Here is a 21,870-nt window from a genome sequence, read left to right on the forward strand (position 1 = left end):
CTAAAACACACACACACACACACACACACACACACACACACACACACACACAGAGCTTTAATGCCTTCCTCTTCTTTAAAGGTGGAAATGTAAAGATCCTTATATATTACAAATTGCATTAACTGCTGCCTTTTATCAAAGTGAGGTATGTAATCCTCACTTTGCTGTTTCTTTGTGCCTCAATACTTAGGGGGATCCAAGGTTCTCAAAGCCACCAATTGTTAAGGTGGATTCCACCCCTACCCCATACTTGCCACTCTTTCCCTTCCCGCACCCAATCCCTGTTTCCTAAGGGATGAGAGCCTACATATTAGAAGGATCCAACTCTCCCTACCATGTAATTCTCACTTCAAAGATCAAGTAAAGGTTTCTCTTGTGGTAGATTTGCCTTTCCCTAACAAGGTTAAACAGGTCTGCTTTTCATCCTAAAGCAAGTTGTTAAAGACTATGCAAATATACTTTATGGGTGTTCTGTAGACAGGCAGATTGTGACATACTTGGTCTAGGAATTAGTTATGCCAGAAAATTTGAGCTTGCTTTTTAGGAGATTGTTTCTAATCAGATCTCTGATTGTTCTTATTACATTGCTATTAAAAACTCAAAGAAAAATTCCCCAGAGGCAACCTTTCAGACAAGGAACTAACACATCTCTATCTCATAGCTTTTGTTCACTTCTGAAGCTTTCAATCCAGGCTGACATCTATTGGCTTTGAGTGTATCTTTAATTAAAGGAAGACAGAGGACAAGGAACAGATTCCTTTAGATATAAAATTATTTTGTCCTCAGTTAATCTGGGAGCGGTATTGTGGAACTTTCAATGGTATTTTTTCCCCTTTATTCTATTTCCTGTCTCATCACCTTGAATGCCAGGTACTCTCAATGGCGATCCCTGTAGAACTCACTCTGGTTAATGAACCAAGACATACTTGGAGCTCAGGAAATGATACCCCAGGGAACCACACTTAGGCATGCTGAGGGCTTTGAACTGATGAACCAAGATCTCTTACCCTCCTTTTCCCATAAAGCACAGGAAAGGGCTTTCTCCAAAGTTCTCTTATGTGCCCAAAGAAAGATTCTCCTAAAAGGAACTCCATTATCATGAGTCCCCTCCCTGAGAATCATCTCATCAACCTGGGTAGATAAACTCTATCATAGGAGAATCCACTGAAGGTGGGCACCAGTAGACTCTGTCACAAGCTAGCACCTACTCTGAGGATTGCCCCAACACAAGTTTTCCTACCTGAGAGATGTATTTTTCTGCATAACAAGACCACCTTTGTTAGCTGCTTCCATCTCACCCTCTCATGACATGTGGCCACCTCTGCTTAGGAACACCACACCCTTATTTCTTTCTGTAGCTTGGGATGCTATAAAAACATTAAACATCTTGCTCTTCTTTAGGTCTCATATTTTTTTTTAAGATTCAAGGTGGGTGCACATAATTAAAATTGTTTTCTCCTTCTAATTTGCCCAGTGTCAATTCATTTCTTTTCTTTTTTTTAATATTTATTTTTTAGTTCTCGGCGGACACAACATCTTTGTTGGTATGTGGTGCTGAGGATCGAACCCGGGTTGCACGCATTCCAGGTGAGCGCGCTACCGCCTGAGCCACATCCCCAGCCCAGTGTCAATTCATTTCATAGACTAAATTATGAAGGTTTCAGAGAGGAGAACATTTTTCTATGCCCCATAAAATCAAAAGTTGTTTTATCATTTCCATGTAGTAGTAAATCTGGATGAAGTCAATATAAGCCACACAAATATGACTGACTCACCCTGTGTAGGAGACAGAGTAATGGCTTCCCAAGATACCCAGATCCTATCCTTGGAACCTCTGAATATTAACATATATGCAGATGAGACTTTGCAAGTGTATACAAGTATGATTATCCCGAAGATTCTAAATGCTACCATAAGTATCATAAGAGGGAGGCAGGGGAAGATGTAGAAGGAAGGAAATCTTTTCCTTATCCATTGCTAGGTTTATAGCTGAGAGCACTGTAATAAAAGACTATCGATGAGAGAAAAGCATCAAAATTCATTTAACAAGTTTTACATGACATGGAAGACTTCGTAAGGAAATGAAGATTCAAACCAAGAGGGAAGCCCAAGTACTTTAATGCTTAGGTGTCATGAAGCAGACAGTCATGAAGCAGTATAATTGAATGAAGTGGGTATGGTTCCATGGTTATGAGCTGGGAGGAACTTGGCAAAACCTGTGTGTTCAGATTCTTCTTGGATTCTCCGTGTTCTCTTCTTTCTCTCCAGGTATAGGGAAGACATCTCTTGAATAAAGACCTGCTTCAGGGGAAAATAAGAAAATTCTTCCTTGGTTTTATGCCTTTGTGTCAGGGTAGAAGGGTAAGTAGGAAAATGAGAGTAGCCTTTTTGCTTCTGTTGTTTTGGGCTAAGGTGCCATATTTTGGGGGTTACATTCCCGAGTCCCACCATAGATGTGACCATAGAAGAGAAGAGGATGTGGTGATGGCAGCAGATTTTGAAACTGGAAGAGGGAGCTAGAAGCCTGGAAACATAGGTGGCCTCCAGAAGCTGAAATAGAAAAAGAAATGGAGTCTCAAAGCCATTAGCATGAACTAGCCCTTCCAGCTTTGACTTTAGCCTGGCAAGCTATGGATGGACCTCTGAACTTTGGGACAGTAACAATAAGTTTGTGTGTGTGTAAGCCATTAGATTTGTAATAATCTGTCATAGCAATAACAAGAAACAGATCAACCTAGCACACACCTGGATTTATGACTATCCAAAAAATTCTGAACTCTTTAGATTCTTATCCAGACTGTATCTACAAAGGATACATCATTATAAGAAGTGAAATGAATATTTGCCTGTGGAGTCCTAAATCTTGGTTTTAGTGTGAATTATGCTATGTTTTGCATACTGTTATCCAATTTAGAAATTCAGAAATATCAAGTATGCTTATTCAAAGAATGATAGTAATAGAGTTTAATGACTTTGGGTTTCTTTGTAGAAATTATACTGACATCATGTGCAAGCAAGAGGCAGGGAGAGAATGTTTTCTAAATCCCAAGTTTAATCATATCTAATTCAAGGAGCAAACTAATAGTGAATGTCAAGTGTTTGATTTTTTTTAAAAAATCTTTTATTAGAATGCTTGATGTACTAAAAATAATGCCCACAGTGTGGAGGAGCAGGTAATCAGTTCTGGAATTGCTTTTTCTAATGAGATGGTCTGAAAACATCTCAACCTCTAAATTTTATTGAACAGCTTAGGGAACTACACATAATTCAGGAGGTTCTTAGATATTTGAATTTCCATTTAACTGCCTAGGATCTTGTCTGTAAACCGTGTTAAGAAGAAGTTTATTGTTGCATGTAATAGAGACCTTGAAGAATCTGATCTTAAGAACTCAAATACAATATTAATGTATGTGCTGTAGGCACAAAAGGGCAAACTTCTACTAAATCAAGGCAAAAACTGCACTTCATATTCCACTTCCATGCCCCCCAAAGTTTTTGTTTGCCACTTTGAGATCCTCAATGAATGTAGAAGAGTGACATCAACCCTTTCTTGAGCACAGAATGGTAATCTTCCCCCTTCTCACCATCATTACCGCCACTCACTAGTATTTGCAATACACTTAAGAGGTCACAAAGATATTTCATGGGCATGACTTCTTTAGAATGAGATGATTATTGAACCTTGGAACTGAATGGAACATTTGGGCATTTCATCTTGCATTGATTTTGTGGGGCATACAGGGAAACACCACTGTCCTTCTTGAACAATTCTGGTTACACTCAATATGTGTTACATAAGGAGTGCTTGGTAAGTGCGGAAACAATGTTTGTAAGCAAGGAAAGAGAATTTCTGTGGTTTTCCCACTATCAGATAGGCAGAAGAGACTTACAGACACTAGAACTCAGATCTCTCAATTAATTATGTGGGAGACAATAAATAAACAAACAAATACCATTTGTAAACCCATAATTGTGTCTCTGTGCCACATTAGGAAAAGATCAAAAAACAGTGATTCATCAAAAGTGCATACTCACTGGCCTTATCTCGCCTGAGATGAAGAACAGAGAAAAAAAAGGAAATGAAAATTAATGATGCATCTGCTTAAACAAACGCAGCATCATAATATTGTTACTGGATGTTGTCATTTGTTGGGGAAGTAAGAAGGAAGTTAAAATGTGGCTATAGGTCATTTGTGCTTTCTTTGTCCACTCTTCTTCTTGGTGGGTGGCAGGAACAAGGTTTCTCCTTTGTGGAACTAAAGGCGGTATCTTTTTCTGGACTTCAGTTTTCCTTTCCACTAGTTAAAACACAGTTAACCCAGCTCAGATTGAAACATATAAGTTTACACAATTGTTTCCATTTGTAAAGGGAAAAACCATTGTTAATGAAATGCAGAAAGTGCTCTTTTCAAAGTCCTCAATCACTCACAGCAAAGATGTTTAAATTGCTAAGGACCAAGGAAAGCATCTGCAAAGCTTGCTCCTTATTAGAGATCGCTTTCTGCATCCACTGAGCACATGGGTCATTGGAAAGTGTACAGTCAGGTGGAAACTCAGGAGATGAAATGCAGTCTAACATTATCTTTGTTTATATCAAAGGTCTCAGTCCAAATTGGCTTAAGTTGATGAGATTCTGCAGTTCCAAGGAAAAGGAAGTTAATGTTTATTAGGTTTCTACCTCAATAGCAGAAATTATTTTTTCTATTTTTTTTTTTTTTTGAAATATAGGGGATTGACCCCAGGGGCTCTCTACCTCTTATCTACATCTCCAGACTTTTTTAAATTTTGAGACAGGGTCTTGCTAAGTTACCAAAGCTGGCCTCAAATTTATGATCCTTTTGCCTTAGCCTCCTGAGTTGCTGGGGTTAAAGGTGTGTGCCACCATGCCCAGCTATTTGTTTCATTTATAAAATGAGAAAACTGAGAAGTAGTCTAAGGAACTCAATGAAATAGTACAGCTTTGAAGCCAGGAGCTGGTGTTTGAATTTCATTACCTTGAGTTCTAATCCTGACAATCATTTACTAGCTTTCTGACCTTTGGGAGGAAAACGTACTCTAAGTCTCAGTTTCTTTATCTGTAAAATGGGAATGTGTTGGGGAAGGGAGTTAGGAGTTACTGTATACAATTATTTTGGGAATTCATGTCAGGATATAAGTATTTAATAAATTATTATCATCAAAATGATTGAAGTAAATTTCAGAGATGGGATTCAAACTCAGGCCCTTCTCATTGGCCCCATGTCACTCTTTAAATGATATTCACAAAAGCCAGCATTTTTCATGGTACAATGTCTAGAATTAGGACTTCAAATTGAACTTTCTGTTTAATCTTGCTGTTGAGCAAGCTGCCCATGGAGCACCAATTATGTCCTAGATTGAGTTTATCAATGGCTGCAAGAATTTGGGATGGAAGCCATTGTTCTCATATAATTTTATGTTGCAGGACAGGGAATAGGTTCCAGGAAATAGAAAAGGAATTAGACAAGAGAGAATTTACTTGAATTTCCTTCTATAGGAATCATCTTTGAAGGAGAATTTCTACGTGTAATTCTCTTAAACACATAGACATTGAGTCAGCACACAGCATGTGGAAGACACCATGCAGTAAAGAATATGAAGATTTCCATAAAAGTGAAGGCCATATGATCTCCAGTTCATTTGGGCAGAACAGCTAGTGACATGATCAGTCCAAATCAAGGAATACTGTGCCAGGGGTGTCACCAAATGCTCTAAGAATGAAGCAATTGGAGATGTAAGCGAGTGGAGGAACTTGGAAAGAATTCTTAGAAAAAAGATAGAAAGAACTTATTGAGCTCCTGTAAAACATCAGGATTGTGGGGGTTGGTTTTTAATTTAGTCTTTGAAGAACAGGCAAAATTCAATAGTTGGACAGAGAAAGAAATGAGGCATGGGGGAGGTATGCTTGGGGTGCTAGAGTAGCTCTGTCTTATCCTGGACATATTCATCATCTTGGGTGAATCCAAACAGACTTTTAATTACAGTCAGTTTCAAACTTTCCCTTCTTTTTAAAAAATGTTTTTAGTTATATATGGACACAATATCTTTATTTTGTTTATTTATTTTTATGTGGTGCCAAGCATGGAACCCAGTGCCTCACACATGCGAGGCAAGTGCTCTGCCACTGAGCCCCAACCCCAGCCCCCAGCTTTCCCTTCTTTCCATATTCTAAACTTTCATTTTAGGTAATGCAATATTCAAATAATTTCACAATGTGTCTTTTTAAAGGTTTTTTGTTGCTGTTGGTTGGTTGTTTGTTTTTGAATGCTGGGGCTCAAACCCAAGATCTTGGACACACTAGGCAAGTGCTCTATCACTGAGCTACAGCCCCAACCTTTCATTTCTCTTTCAATAAGCCTTTAATATTTTTGAAAGTAGGAAAATTTACTTTTAAGTAAATGCCACATAATGCCAAAATTAATTTTAAAGCCAGGAAATTGTTTGTATAAATATGGTTTTAAAGTCATCACACAGTTTTGAAGAGCAGAAAAATATTGCTTAGATCTAGTTTTTAAAACATTTGCCCCCAAACAAGTTCCTCCTTTCAGTTGGCCTCTTTACTGAATAATATTAATTTCTAAGAGAGCTTTTTCAATCTGTCTCCAATTACTAAGAAATATTTCTCAACCATTTTTTGAAAACATGAATTTCAATTTTGATTGTCAGCATACCTGATTTTATTTATTGGCTAAATTAAATCTAATTAGGCATTTATTATTTGTCCAGTTTTACAGATGGGAAAACGAAGAATTAGAGAAGCAGAAAGGTTTTTCTAAGCAGTGGGGAGCATAGATAAGAATGGGGCCCAAGCTTGCTGTGAAATCCAATCCTGGCTCATCACAAGCCAGCTAAGTGACCTTGACAAAGCATTTGAATCTTTGTAAGTCTCTTTTCAAGCTATTTCACTAAAATTTAGTTGTCTGAGGTTTGGGGTTTGTTTTTCTTCTTTTTTAACCATCTGGTTAGATATTCTCCACATTTGAATATTCATTAAATCAGGGTGGAGGCATGGATTTAAAAGAAAATCCTTTCTCTCAATAAACATTTATTAAGAATTGATCATGAATCAGGTTTTATATTAGGCAATGGAGAAACAAAGATGAAAATATAGATTTCCTTTTATATTTAGTTTTCATTCATATTAATCTCAAACCAGCAAAATAATATGTAGTGTGTCAGCTTGGTTTCTGGTATCTAAATTTAATCTTATGTGAACTTTGTAGTGTTTAAATTTCTCTTGAGCTCATTCATTGTTAATTGAAATTATTTTTACAAACAGAGTTTAATGTAATAAGTTGTTAACAAGTATAACAGTGTTAGTAGGGCTGGTATTGTGGCTCAGTGGTAGAGCATTCGCCTAGCACGCGTGGGACCCACATTCGATCCTCAGTACCACATAAAAATAAAGGCATTGTGTTGTGTCCATCTACAAAAAAGATTCTCTCTCTTTCTCTCTTAAAAAAAAAGAGTAAATTATATTCCATGTTTAAAAAAAAAACAGTGTTAGTAACTGAAAGCATAAAAAGAAACTCTAAGGTATCACAAACTAGCAGCTGCAGGATGCAGCTTCCATCTGTAGAAAAGAGAATGCAAAGGAAAGAAGTTAGAGTTATTAACACTCAGAAACTTAGGTCCCAAGGGAGCAAAACCTCAGAACCTCACCAGGCACCTCCTGAATGGTGGTCCTGTCACTGAGATGAAGCACGATAAAGCTGTTTTTTGAAATGCTGGGAAAACTTTCAACTGGGTTCAGCTGCTGCTATGGGAAAGAAACTGAGACTGAGGAGAATTGCAAAAGTAGAACAGAAGCCTGAGAGGTTACAAATAAGAAACAACAAGCCCCTCCTTCCTTCTCTACTCTGCCACTCTGCTGGAGCCCTGTATTACCAGGATCTAATATACAACCAGTTGGCAAGCAGAAATGTGGATTGCAGAGTTCCAGCCCCCGCATCTTAAGAGTAGAGTATAAAAGGATGGGTTTGTGGATGGGGGACAATAGTTTAATAATTGGCACAATAAAGAACATGTCTTATTGCCAGTACATGGTGAAGTTCCCAAAATACACTTTTAAATAATTGCATTTGGAATGGATATATGCGTACAGTTAGATTTTAAAATGTGATTTCCATAGCTAGAGTCTTAGTTTCTTTTATTAAAAGAGCTATCTTCATTTAGAAAAATAACTTTTGAGAGAGCACTTTCATTGCAGAGATGAGGTCCCAAGGTTAGCGTCTGGAAAGAGTTAGAGGGACAGACAGAAAACAAAACTGTTCTTCATAAAGGGAAATGGTGTAGAGTAGGGTGATGGGCAAAAAACACAGCTGGACAGGAGAGGAGAGAGCAGACACTAAAGAATAGCCAAGGCCAAGCCACCTGCAAGAAGATTAGAGTGGATGGCAGACAGTAACCAGTGGGAAATTCCTGGAAAGACAATTGAGAAACTTTTAGAAATAGAAACGATACATATTTGAACTCGTTAATGTCTATGGCTCTAAAGTAAGTAAACTCAAATTGTGAAGGCACTGACATTTGCTACTCATGCCAGTTTATCTCTGGAGTATTTATGCATAAAGGAGCAATGTCTTTGTTCCTTTGGACTGCTAAGACCGACCAAATATCTTAGACTAGGTGGCTAGTAAGCAACCCCAAATTATTTCTCGAAATTCTGGATATTAGGGATTTTATGTTAAAGGAACTGGCAGGATTGATGTCTGGTGCAGGTTCATTCCTTGCTCAGCTCACAGAAATGGTGCCATCACTCTGTGTCTTCACATGGTTTCAGGGGCAAGGCAGCTCCCAAGGCCCCCTTGGGGGCACCTGTCTTATTCCATAAATTGAACCTAGTATGAGGAAGCTAGATCTATAGACCTTAGATAACTAAGAAAAACAATGCCTTTACACCTTCTTTGCCATTGAATAGAATTCTCAGAGGGACTAGAGTAAATGTTATATACGCAACATTTCAAAAAACAGCTTTATCGTGCTTCATCTCAGTGACAGGACCACCATTCAGGAGGTGCCTGGTGAGGTTCTGAGGTTTTGCTCCCTTGGGACCTAAGTTTCTGAGTGTTCATAATTCCAACCTCTTTCCTTTGCATTCTCTTTTCTAGAGACGAAAGCTGTCACAGAAAATGGGGGGAGGCTGCAGAAAATTTTGTGAGCTCTCAAAGTTCAAGTAATATTAGTTTTGCTCGAATATACGTTATTTTTTAAAATATTTATTTTTTAATTATAGGTGGACACAATATTTTCATTTTATATTTATGTGGTGCTGAGAATGGAACCCAGTGTCTCATGCATGCTAGGCGAGCGCTCTACCTCTGAGCCACACCCCAGCCCCTAGAATATACATTATTTTATGCCTCAGTCCTGAATGATAAAATATTTTGTAAATATCTGGATGAATGACATCTTTTTAATTTTTTAAATTTAAATGTAATTTATTATTTGTTTGTTTGTTTATGTAGTGCTAAAGATTGAGTCTAAGGCCTCCTGCGTGGGCAAGCAGTCAACCACTGAACTGGCTCCATTTTTAAAATAATTTTTTTTAAACTGACATGTAGTTTCATTTTTATTTATGGAGCACTGTGTTATAAACTGATAAATCTATAATGATAAAATCAGGATAATTAGCATTTCTGTCTCCTTAAGCACTTATTGTTTCTATGTGATAGGAAACTTCAAATTCTTCTCTTCTAGTTATTTGAAATATGTAACAAATTGTAAGGGGTAGAATGCTATGGTTTGGATCTTTAATGACCCCCAAAAGCTCATATGTTAGGCAATGTACAAATGTTCAGAGGTGAAATGATTAGATTTCGAGAGCTGTAATAACCTCATTGGTGGGTTAATCCATGCACAATCTCAGGCCCCACTTCTGCTGAATCAAAATCTCTGGAGATGGAACCCAGCAAACTGTTTTAAAAATATCTCCAGATAATTCATGTGCACTTAAAATGTGAGAAGTCGTGTTACCAGGTGGGATAGACTTTTCATTTATTCTTTGTAAAGTAGGTGTATTTGTGCATGTATGAATATATAAAAATGAATCTACCATTATGTCTAATGCACAAATAAAATTATGGGAAAAAAGTGGGTGGAATCTTGCCTAAGTCAACCCCTGGGGTTCTCTGACAGGAAAAAAATGAAATTTCTGATGAGGATGCAACTTTTGCTTTTGTATGCTAAAGAAATAATGAACTTATTTTGTACTTTTAGCTGGTAAAACTGGATATATTTGATTATACTTTGAGTCTCTGGTTCCCTTAGGTTAAAAATTTGTCTTAGAATTTCAATATTTTAGTTCTCTAGTAAAATTTATTTGAAAACTCAAAGCTCAATGATCTGTAGCTATATTATACACTAACAGGGTTCTGGTATAAAAGTTGAGATATGTTCAGTCTTCTAAAGTTGCTCAATATTCTGGTAGTTGAAAGGTTTTGCATTTTTTGTTTTGGAGACTAAAAAATTTGGTATAGATAGAAAAGATACAATGCAAATTTACTCAAACTAATATAACTAGCAACTAAAAATCCATCTTAAAAACTTTATTACTAGGATATGCTAGAGTGAACGGGGGCATCGTGGCTGGGCTGGGTTGTCCCATAATGCTAATGGGATGGAGCTCTAAGGAGATCAGTGGTAAGTTGCAAGGGTAGAATTTATAGAGATGGGGGATATGTGATGAATTTGTCCAAGGTTAGGATGGTAGAGGAATAGAAGTTGTCCTTGAGCTTTAAGTTCAAGGACACAAAGGAAGGAGATTAAAAAAAGGACAGAAAAAACTGGGGAGAGAGCCCAAGTAGTACTGATTAAGACAATGGCTCATCTGAGCCTTCACAGCCAGGAGCAGCATCCAGCTTGCTCCTTGGAGGGCTGCAGAGTTTCTGTGAGGGCACTCTTACTCTGAAGCTGGGGACTCTGCAGCTCCTTCTGTCACTTATTGAGATGTCCCCTGCCAATAATCATGTTCATTCCAAGAGTTACGGGCCTATAGCTTCAGAGTGCAGAAGAGGCTGTGTTGTGTTCAGTCTGTTTTAAACTAAGTTACTCGATAATGTTTATTTATAAAGATTTACCTCAGTTGTTGGTAGTTTGGACTTTAGATTTTTTTATACCATAGTAAAATTTAATTGTAAACTTGCACTGACATTGTGTATTAGATGTGAAAAACTTGAAAAGACTTTGGAATACTTGTCCTTCACTGTTTTTCTCTTGATTAGAGCCAAATGACATCTTTGTGTATAATGTATTTAATTGAAATTTGAAGGTTATTATTAAGAACAGTATTTTGAGAGCAGTGTTTTTAATTTCTAGAAGCTTCAATGGTTGTGTTTTGGTGTGGATTTCTTTGAGTGGACCTCTGGAGTTTGTTGCGCTGCTTTAATCTGTACATTCGTGTCTTTTGCCAAATTTGGGGAATTTTCAGCCATCAATTCTTCAAAATACTCTTTCAGACCATTAAAAAGAAACTTTATTACTACTCAAAAAGGGTTCGTTAACTAGGAGAAAGAAAAATGGTACCACTGTTTTGGAAAACTGCATATTATTTTTCTATTTTTTCTTGTTTCTTTTTGGTACTGGGAATTGAACTTAGGGCCTTACACTTGTAAGTCAAGCACTGAACTACATCCCCAGCCCATTTTAAATTTTATTTCGAGGCAGGGTCTCACTTATTTGCCTAGGCTGGCCTTGAATTTGTGATCCTCTTGCCTTAGCTTCCTGAGTTGCTGGGATTACAGGTGTGCACCATGGCACCCAGCTTGAATATTATTTTCATTTGGAAGGAAATGTCTAAGCTTGTGAATATATGTACTTCAGGTTTGTTATCTCCTTAGTTTCCCAAAGAGTTCAAGGCTACTACAAAAATTCATGAAAGGCAAAATTCATGAAAACAGAGTAAGTTAGTAGAAGTAACAAAAGTGTGAGATTTATTCTTTGTCAAGTATCCTGTGTAATTTTAACCCCTTAACATTTTCCTATTCAAGCTTTATGGGATGATGATGCTTGGGAATTTTTTCCCCAAATATCAAAGCTTAAAGTGATAGTCCTTTTTTCTTTCTGACAGAATGGTCTGGGCAAGGTGTGTGCAATTTCAGGTGTCTTTGCTCCTCTTTGGTTTTAAAGTATATTTGTATCAGCTCTCTTCACTTGTACTCCACACTTAAAATACTACATTTAAAGATAACTTTTTACATTTTGTTGAAATTCTAGTTATATCAGCTAGATAGACTGTTGCCTATTCCTTTCCCTGATTATACAAATATGACATGCCTGATGTGTATGAGGCCCTGAATTTAAATCCCAGCACTGAAAGAAGAAAAAAATTTAAAAAATAAGATACAATAGGTGTAGACAGTCTAAACCAATCTAAAACATATAAAAAATAAGAAAATGATATAAATTCACCAATACAAAATTGCCAACAATTAAGATTGATTTAGTCCTCTCCAGTGATGTACCTTTTCAATATATATTATGGGGACAAGATTATACTGAATATAGCTTCCCCTCCATAGGATTCATAAACCTTTGCTATTATGAGTAAAATTTTACAAAGCATTACTTGTGATGCTTCATGATATTCTGCAGTATGCAAATAGCATAAATTATTTAAATATTTCTCTATGAGGATTTAGTTAATCCCTATAAAATAAATTGCAACAAGGTTAATGTCACAAAATCCTTATCTGGGATGAACTTTTAGGCAAACTAAGCCTCATCATTTTAGGCAATAAATGAGGCTGACAGGGACTGCTTAGTCTAGCTGAGAATCATTTTTGAAAGAGGAATGTTGTTTTTAAGGCAAGAAGACGCTAGGTAAGTAGGCTTTCAGAAAAACTAACACACATTGAAAGAATTTGTCTATAGTTTCTCAGAAGAAACCAAAGCAATGGTCATCGGTGAGAAAATTAAAAAGAACTTTCTTTTTTTGCCTTTGTTTTGTCAGTATTAAGTGTACTCCCCTACCTCTTCCCACCCCCTCCTTCCTTCCTTTTGTCATCTATGTGTATCATTGTCAATCCTCTCTGGAATAAATCCAATTCAGCTGGATTTGGACCTCAGCTCTCTTGCTTCCTTCTTCCTAAGCATCCATCTGCAGCAACAGTGAGAACATGCTGTCCGTGAAGGTGCTGACAAGACTGGCAGTGGCTCAGAAGGGAAAACATATTCTAACGTATGTTAGAAATCATGTTGCAGTAATGAAGTCTGTGGCTTATGAGTGAAGATGGGATGTTCCCTGCGCACAAAAAACCCTTTTACTTGTGGCAGACAAGAACTGTTCGGATAAAATTAAATAAAACCAAAAATATCTTCTTAGCAATAGCCTTTAACTCTTCTCATGAGTTAGGTTTTCAGAATTTTTTGATAATTTTATAAAACCATTTTTAACGTGGCATGGCATAGCATGACTCTTTAGTCTAAAGAAGTGTTACTATAATAAAGCTATAGTTCTCAGATGCTTTATTTTCTGCTTAAGGACATATGTGCATATCATGTGACTGTGTGTAGATCATATGAGTATATTATGGATTAAAACTCAGAATTTGGATTTGATGGACCATACTAAAATTCAGTAAAATCACACTTGGATGCAAGGAGAAAAGAGCAACATGTGGCTTCAATTTTTCTTAAAATACACAGGGGATATTAAAGGGGAATATCCTTTAATATAATAAAGGGAGTATACCTGGGGTTTTGCCAAATTCATATTGCTTAAGCAATAGTTTAAGACTGAATTCAAAACCCAAGCAGATCCCTTCAGTCTCCTCCAAAAGGTATGAAGTAGCATTTGAACTTGGAAAGACAATGTTAATGAAAATGTTTTGAATGAACAACATGGCAATGTCAGACTTGAAGAAACTATTTCACCCTCCACAATCCAAGGACTTCTCATCTACACTTGGATCCTCACTGTGCCCTTAAGCCCACAAAAGGTTATCCCTGATTTTTGTAACTATTTCTTTGGTTTCCCATGTTCAGTGCCAGCCCTAACCTTCCCCAGGACTCCCATACAGAATTGTAGACACATGCTCTTGTATTCACTAATGTCACATCACTAAACATGAACATGCCCCCCCAAACTATCCTGTCTTGACATTTCATAGGTACAGTGAGAAACCAGATACTTATCCAGTGAAGGATCTTGACCCTGCTCAATTTATAAGGATTTCTGTGTTATTTTGTATGTATCAGAAATGGCAATTTTGTCAGGTGAATGGAACTTAAATGGAATAGATCCCTTTGAAGATCCATGTTTCTTCTCCTAATTCATCCTATTTTCAAACTCTGAGTTCCTGTACTAGTGCCAAGCAGGCAAATGTCACCTTTGAGTCCCAGGAGGATATGTGTTGATCAAGCCTTCCAACGCTCCAACACAAAGATGCTTGGAATTCAGCAGTGCCACTTCCAGCTAACTGGCTCTGATTCCTATGAATGTAACTAGTTCTCCTCCCTGGCTGGACTGGTGCCAGTCTACTTAAGGAGATAATTGACCACAAGCCAGCCCGGCTGACAAGCTTCCTAAGTGCCAGATGCCAACTGTGCCAATTCTGGCCCTTGCAGGAGGGCCTGTTTTTGCCACCACAGATATTGTAGACTTGTCTTCCCTCAGCCCTTAGCTCTCTTCTTAGTTTTCCAGGGAAATAAAATCAAATAGATCATTCCAAGTGAGTTTCCTTCTACTTTTAAGGACACCTACACTAAGAGCTCCCTCTCTCCTCATTGCATATCCTGTATTTTTTAGGTGTTCTGTTCATTCAATGTGTGATATGGGCTAAGCAACTATAGCCTTCCCAAAAATATTTATCTATCTATCTATCTATCTATCTATCTATCTATCTATCTATCTACCTATCTGCACTGGGAATTGAACCCTGGGGCCTCCTACATGCTAGGCAAATGCTCTACCACTGAGCTGCACTCCTAGCCTTTTACATTTTTATTGATTGATTGATTGATTTTATTTTTGAGACATGGCCTCACTATGTTGCCCAGACTGGCCTGGAACTTTCCATCCTCCTGCCTCAGCTTCCCAGCAGCTAGGATTATACTACCACACTAGACAACTATGAACTTGTCTATTATCCTGGCAATCAGAAGCATAACTGTATATTATCTCCACAAGCACCTTGCCTACCCAAAGTGATTTTTATTATACTTGTGAACTGAGATGGTTATAAATTAATACCTGCTTCTACTTCCATCTTACTTATGTTCAGAACTCCCATTCTGACCTGCAGCTAGAAGGCAAATATCTGTGAGATTCGATGGGACCATACACCCAGTTGAGAGTGTTATCAAATTATCGCTGTTAACTTATTCTTATTCCAGGTATAGGGGTTTTCCATAAACTTTATTGCCAGGGCAATACTTTATTAATAGCTTGACCTCTTATTAACACATTTAAAATAAGCACAGGAGCCTGGTTCAGAGGTCTTTGAGTGACTGATCTTTGGCACTTGGGTTTAAAACAAAACAAAACAGGGTTAAAATGGACATCTGTAGAGTGAGATTGCCTGAAGGCTGTGATACAATTAAAAGTTATTTATTTTCTAAAACAAAACAAAACAAAACAAAACAAAACAAACAAACAAACAAAAAACCACAAAATAAAACAAACCATCGTGGTGAGAAGCAGTGAGCTAGGACATAAAGTTCTCCCAGTCCTAGTATTCCAGAGGAATGTCTGTCTGTCCCCACCAGCACCCCCTCTCCGTCTGGACACCTCCTGTGTCCAGAATGTTCCTGCCTGATTCTGGGTTCACAGGGAGGGGGTGCTTGTGGGGACAAATCTCCTCACAATAGACTTATGGCTCAACAGACCCCATCTTAGTTAAGAGAGGTTTCAGGGAGGTAGAGGTCTTTAATCAGGGCCTCCCTTGAGATCAGAGCTTCAGCAGGAAGGCCCCTCCCTCTTAGTTTATTTACATGAGTTTCCCTGTTCTCTGTCTCCAGGTGCTGCATATCGTGCTCTGGGTACCAGAGATCCCTCCTGAATGAAAACTTGAACCATCTCTAAGCTCCCTTTACCTTCTGTCTCCTTTCTTTTTCTCCTTACCATAAAAACAAAACGACTGTGTTCCCTGCTCTGAGGTGGGGAGGGCTACTCATCAGGGATTGGATGCCAGGAGGGTCCTGTAAAAAAGCACAAGGGCCCACTACTCAATCTTTTCCCAGGTAAATGTTCACAGGCTCTTCTCGCCAGCGGCTTGGGCCAACTTTCTTGGGTACCCACCCACATTCTGGGTTACGCCCCTTTCCGGAAGTGAGACCCTGGACGCCGCTCAAAAGCACACAGGATCATTCTGGCAGGTGGGAAAGGAAGAGAGGATCCGTGAAGAAACTCCTGGGATCCAGTCACTCCTTTAGATGGAGCGTCCCCTGTCCCTACACTAGGGCTCTGGTCTAGGACTTAAGGCACCGGCTCACTCAAAGATGATAGAAATGCCAGACTCCCAAACCTCCCCAAATCTATGACCCCAAAGTCAGTATCTCCTTGGGCTCTCCCCCCTCCCCCATTTCAACAGTCTCAGTCTAGTGGAGAGAAAAACTCTGCAGGGAGCCTTGCAGAATCTCAAGCAGGAAAAATAAGATATACTCCTGAATTGTTTGAGTCCCCAAGGAGTCAGTGATCTGTGACACGTCTCCCATGAGAGGCCAAAACTTAGTTGGCACGCTGTAATGAGACTTGTAAATGAGGGATACATGCAAACACCTGTTTTTGAAGTGTAACCCAAATCTCCCCAGCAATATCACTATGCAAAGGCCACCTTTTGGGCTTTTTATTTTATTCTGATGAAAGTTCCGAGAAGACCTTCCTTGGGAGTGGCTGGGCAGAGAAAAGCTGGTTCGAAGTGCAGCTTTCGTGAAGGGTCGAGGTGGAGACCTAGCTGCCCTGTTGGGGCCCCAACGGGGTCACTCGCTCGCTGCAGGAGCCCGCTAGCCCACTCCCTGCTTAGCCTTGTTTGCCGCTGCTAGCACTTGCTGCGGGGCTGCCGGCTCTCACCGGCAGAGAGCTCCCTGGACCTGAGTTCCAGGCTGTGGTCACCCCGGATGCCTAGCTTGCTGAGCGCGCGTTCTGGCACCAGGGCTCAACAGGTCTTTCAGGACGCCATGGAGGATCCTGCGCACCTCGTTAAAGTCGGCAGCTGTGCCGGTGGCAGCGTCCCGACGTCAGTCTCGCGGGCCCCACTACAACCCCGCAAACTTAAAGGGGTGCCGTTGGACACCCACCACGCTGGCACCGAGTCACCAGCCTTGGTCTGCCCCTGAGGATCTCACGAAAAGGAGGCGGGTGGTGGTGATAAAGAAAAGAGAATTAATTACGAGTTCTGGCTAATTCAGCCTCTAGCATTGAGGTGTATGTACTTAATGAAACTCAATTAGGAAACTAGCGTTATGAAAACAGGTAGGGAAGATAATTGAGCCAACAGTTGAAGGGAGCTCTAGGAGCAATGGAGGAAATTTGTCCCACGGGTGGCTCATCTGTGAACTCACTCCTTTTAAGTTCTGAAGTTTATGACATAAAGGGAAAGGAGATTTTTAATAAAGGGGAGTGGGCACTCAGACTAAGGTCTCGCCTCTTGAGAAGACAAACATCTTCACACTCGCGTCGGAATGTCCAGAGAGAAGCTTTAATGGAGAACACCGCGTACAACACCAGCAGACAGGAACCAAGTGCAGTCACAACCCCAGCGCGGCGCAGACACAAGCCAGAGGTGATTAGAGCCAAAGAGCAAAGCTGATTCCTCCCCACTCCTTCCCACTTCGTTCCTAAAAGTTTGTTGCAAGTAAAGTGCTATTCCTGGGACTCAAAAGAGGGGGTAGGGCCACAGAGACAAGGCAATTTTCTTTTCCGTTCACAAACTGAAACTGCAGAATTTGCCTGAAAGACACAAGCGCCCAAACAGCACAGGGAATAACACTGAACTGCTGCAGCGTGCAAAAGTGACGGGGTCAGACTGGTAGCTTCTATCCAAGAAGGTTGGCAGGGAACAGCCCCCAACGCTCTTGCAAGCATAAAAAAAAGCAACACTGTTGGATGATGCATAAGTTTTTCTCGCATTAATGAGTCAAGAGAACAAAATCTCGTGATATAAGTGACTTTTTTTTTCTTTAAATTCCAGATAGAACAGATCGTGGGAATTCACTGTATTCTTGGGCTCCTCAAGATCTCCCATCTGATTGACATACAAACGAACTGCCGGTGGAAAGTCGCTTGTATTGTCTCTCTTTGGTTGTGTTGTTTCCCCAACTTTACTTTTGGAATCTGGGGTTTCGCTCTTTAAGTCGCTGCCACTCTTTTTTTTTTTTTTTTTTTGTATGCAAACTAATTGCTTTAGCGATTCCTCCTATCTTTCTCGACCCCCGGTCAGGGCCAAGAAACTCAACTGTTTCCCAAAGACCTTTCCTGTGCGCTCCTACTGTCTCCTCCCCGCTCAAAGTGATTTTATTCTTCACGCTGTGTTTTGGCTCATTTAGCTGACCTAGAAAATAACGGTATCAAAGGTACCCCTTTTTCCTTCTCAACTGAAAGGAGGTTTCCTTAGTGGATGGAGTTTTGTCTTGAATATTCAAGAGAGGCGACTGCCAAGGGATGAGAGAAACTTGGCGGCTGAAATCCGTTTCAGCATCACTCTCTGTTAGATTTCTCCGAGAGGTTCAGTTCAGTCAGTTTCTGCTCCCAGAAATAAGGGTCGAAATCCATTGTCAATTTGCCAGTGAATGAGGCTCCCCAACCTCCTTTGCTCCCTCCCCCCATAACTTATTGATTATAATAATTACAATAGAAACTCTTACCTGAAAATTGACTTTCATTAATCTGATTGTACAACATAGTATAAACACAGACACCAGGAGAGTTATGTTTATTCAGACCACTGGACAATCCACTTTTCGGATTTTGTTCGCTGGTTTAAATACCTTCCTTTAACGCAAAGCCTCGGACTCGCCAGCTCTGCCCGGCCTTCTGAGGGCGCCCTCTCCCTCTGGGGCGGTAGGTGCAGTTCTGCGCCGGGTGTCTCTTCTCGCGTTTGTTTTCCCTACCCCGCCGGGTCACTTAGGAGTGCACCAGAACCGAGTGCAGGGAGCCGCCCTTGCTCTCCGCCGCGCTTGGAGCGGTGGGCTCCAGCAAAGAGGCTGCGGGCGAGGCTGTGGAGGCAGAGCACACCGCAGTTGGCGTTGGCGGCTGCTGTGAAGCCGCCGGGACCGTGAGCGCCGGCGGCAGCGCGGTCACGGGTGGTAGCGCAGGTGTAGGCTTGATGGGCACCGGCACAGCCGGCAGGCTCTGGCTTGCTGAGTGGCACAGGGCCTTGACTGGCACCCCGAATGCCCCGTACTCTGGGCCTACAGGGACCCCGGCGGCGGCGGCGGCGGCGGCGGCCGCGGCCACCGAATCCATGACGCCAACGTGAGGCCACACCGAGCTCACGACGTTGCTGAGCTGACCTGGCACTGGGTAGCCCAGGTGGTGCATGACAGACGCTAAGGGCAGCCCGCCAGCCTGTAGCACGCCCTTGTAGTCCCGGCCGATGATGTTTTCGATGGCGAACGGGTGCTTGAAGCCGGATGTGGACGCGGCTGCAGCGGCGGCGGCGGCCGCGGCCGAACCCAGCCCGTAGGGTGGGAATTGAGACAGGCGCCCCACGCTGCCCACCGCGGCTGCCGCCGCCGCCGCCGCCGCCGCCGCCACCGCAGCCGCCTCCTGCATCTTGCCGGGGTGAGACGGCTGTTGAGGCTGCGACTGCTGGGGCGGCTGTTGCGGGGCCTGCGACGGGAGGTGCGGTGGAGGCTGCGGAGCAGGAGGCGGCTGCTGGTGGAAATAGTGCACCATGTGCGGCGGGGGCGGGGGCGGAGGCGGCTGGGGCGGGTGGTGGTGATGGTGGTGGTGTGTGGCAGCGTGATGATGGTGATGGTGGTGGTGTGGGTGATGGGGATGGTGGGGATGCAGGTGACCCGCGGAACCCGCTCCCGGCGCGCCCTTGGTGCTTCCAGCATGCAGGTGAGCGTGGTCCGCGCGCAGCACCTTGAAGCGCTTGCGGCGCCGCAGGAAGCTGCCGTTCTCAAACATGTCGCCGCAGTCGGGGTGCAGCGCCCAGAAGCTACCCTTACCCGGCTGGTCTGGCCGCCTCGGGATCTTGATGAAGCAGTCGTTGAAGGAGAGGTTGTGGCGCAGGCTGTTCTGCCAGCGCTGAGTGTGCTCGCGGTAGTAGGGGAAGCGCTCCATGATGAACTTGTAAATGTCGCTCAGCGGCAGCATCTTCTCCGCCGAGTGCTGAATGGCCATGGCCGTCAGCGAGATGTACGAATAGGGCGGCTTTTGGTCACTGTACGAACTCTTTCCCGGCCGCGGCATCGCCCCCAGCTCCTCCACTACCCTCCGGCCCACAGTGGGCCGCAGCGCGGCTCCGCACACCACTCCCGGGGCCTGGATGCCCTCACTAACTCCCACTCCCCCGGTCCAGCTCAGCCACCCCTCCCTCTAGCCTCTCAGGCCCGCTCAGCTTCTTTTCCCCGCCTTCTTGGAGTAGCCGGGAGTCTCCGCGCTTGGTCTTTCGGGCCAACTCCGCTCTAGGACGCCCGCAACTTCTGGTCCGGACGGTCGCCGACAGGCGCACACAGTCGCGGGAGGGGCGCGCCAGCTTTACCGTCGCCTTCTCTGCGTATTCCCCTGGGTGGCCAGAGAATGAATGCTGGAGCAGGAGGCGGAGGAGCGAGTGGCGAGGGGCCGTTTTTCTTTGTGGCCTCTTCTTTGCCTTTTCTCGGCCCACGGAAGCCCACGGCAAATTGCCTGGAAGGAAAAACTGGATAGTGGAGACTCTAGCTCTTTAAACCCGAGTTTGCATTAGATGACCTGGAAGCCAGAGGTGGCGTGATTTCAGGCGCCCTGGGCGCTGCCCCTTAGCCCACTGCTTAGTCCACGAAGGAGTTCTCGTTTTTTTCCTGGAGAAGAGAGATAAAGTAAGGAGAGAGAAGCACCTCTTCTGGAAGCCAGTGGCCCTCCCTGTTTCTCTGGAGATTCGCAGCGGGGCTGAGGATGGAAGAAACACCGATCCCTAGGCGGTCGCTGCGGGTAAAAAGTTTGGTGGTTTCTGCAGCAGCGGCGCCTTCAAGCTCTGCAGAGGAGCCCGGGTGCAGGACGCTAGGCGAGAACGGCAGGCTGGAGGGGGCGCCTGCGAAGGACAGGCGAGTGCCTGACTGGCCCAGGCCAGCTCAGCGGTCCTCGCTGCAGCTGCCGTTGCTCTACCGGGCGGGTCTTGAGAAGAGGAGGCGGCGGCTGTGGCGGCGACGCGCTCTCCTGGCTGCGTTTTGTAATAGTCCCTGAGACGCCTAGACCCCCGCAGCTCGCGCTTCGAGACTATCACATGACCGAGGCTGAGGGACTCCGCCGCCGCCGCCGAGTCTCTAGCTGAAGAAGGGGCGAGAAGGCGCAGAGCCTCGCCCCCGCCCTCTCCCGTACCTTCATTCGGAAGCCCCCACCCTTGCGTTCAGCACCGGCTCGGCAGCTCCAGCCCCAGCCCAGTGGGGCGGGGAGCGCAGCTTGTCCTCTGGGAGGGGGTACAGGGCCGGTGCAATCCCCGCTGTGGCTCCAAACCGGGGCTACGACGCGTAGCACGGGTGGGAGTTGGAGCAGGGGGGAACTGGACACTGCTTTCCCGCTCCTCTACTCTTCTGCATGCCTCCTCCCCTTTACCCTTTCCTTTATCGGCTTTGAGCTTCTCTGTTGCTAGCCACTCTAGGTCAAGTTCGGAGCATACGTCCTTAAGGTCTCTTTTCTGAGAGAAACCTCGCTGTCCAGAGGGTTGGAGAGAAAAGTTAACAGGGAGGAGAGATTTGGGGGCATTTCCGACA

At 42.7% G+C, this 21,870-nt stretch overlaps 1 protein-coding gene across 1 annotated transcript; it reads right to left on the reverse strand.

Annotated features, from left to right (window-relative positions):
• Positions 1 to 17,635: 17,635 nt before the first annotated feature.
• Foxb2 (forkhead box B2) lies at positions 17,636 to 21,595 on the reverse strand. The gene has a single exon (XM_078045139.1). It carries the CDS (start codon positions 20,372 to 20,374, stop codon positions 19,079 to 19,081), a length of 1,296 nt encoding a protein of 431 aa, XP_077901265.1. The 5' UTR covers positions 20,375 to 21,595; the 3' UTR covers positions 17,636 to 19,078.
• Positions 21,596 to 21,870: the final 275 nt, after the last annotated feature.

The sequence above is a fragment of the Ictidomys tridecemlineatus genome, chromosome 4 (assembly GCF_052094955.1).
Source record: "Ictidomys tridecemlineatus isolate mIctTri1 chromosome 4, mIctTri1.hap1, whole genome shotgun sequence".
NCBI lineage: Eukaryota > Metazoa > Chordata > Mammalia > Rodentia > Sciuridae > Ictidomys > Ictidomys tridecemlineatus.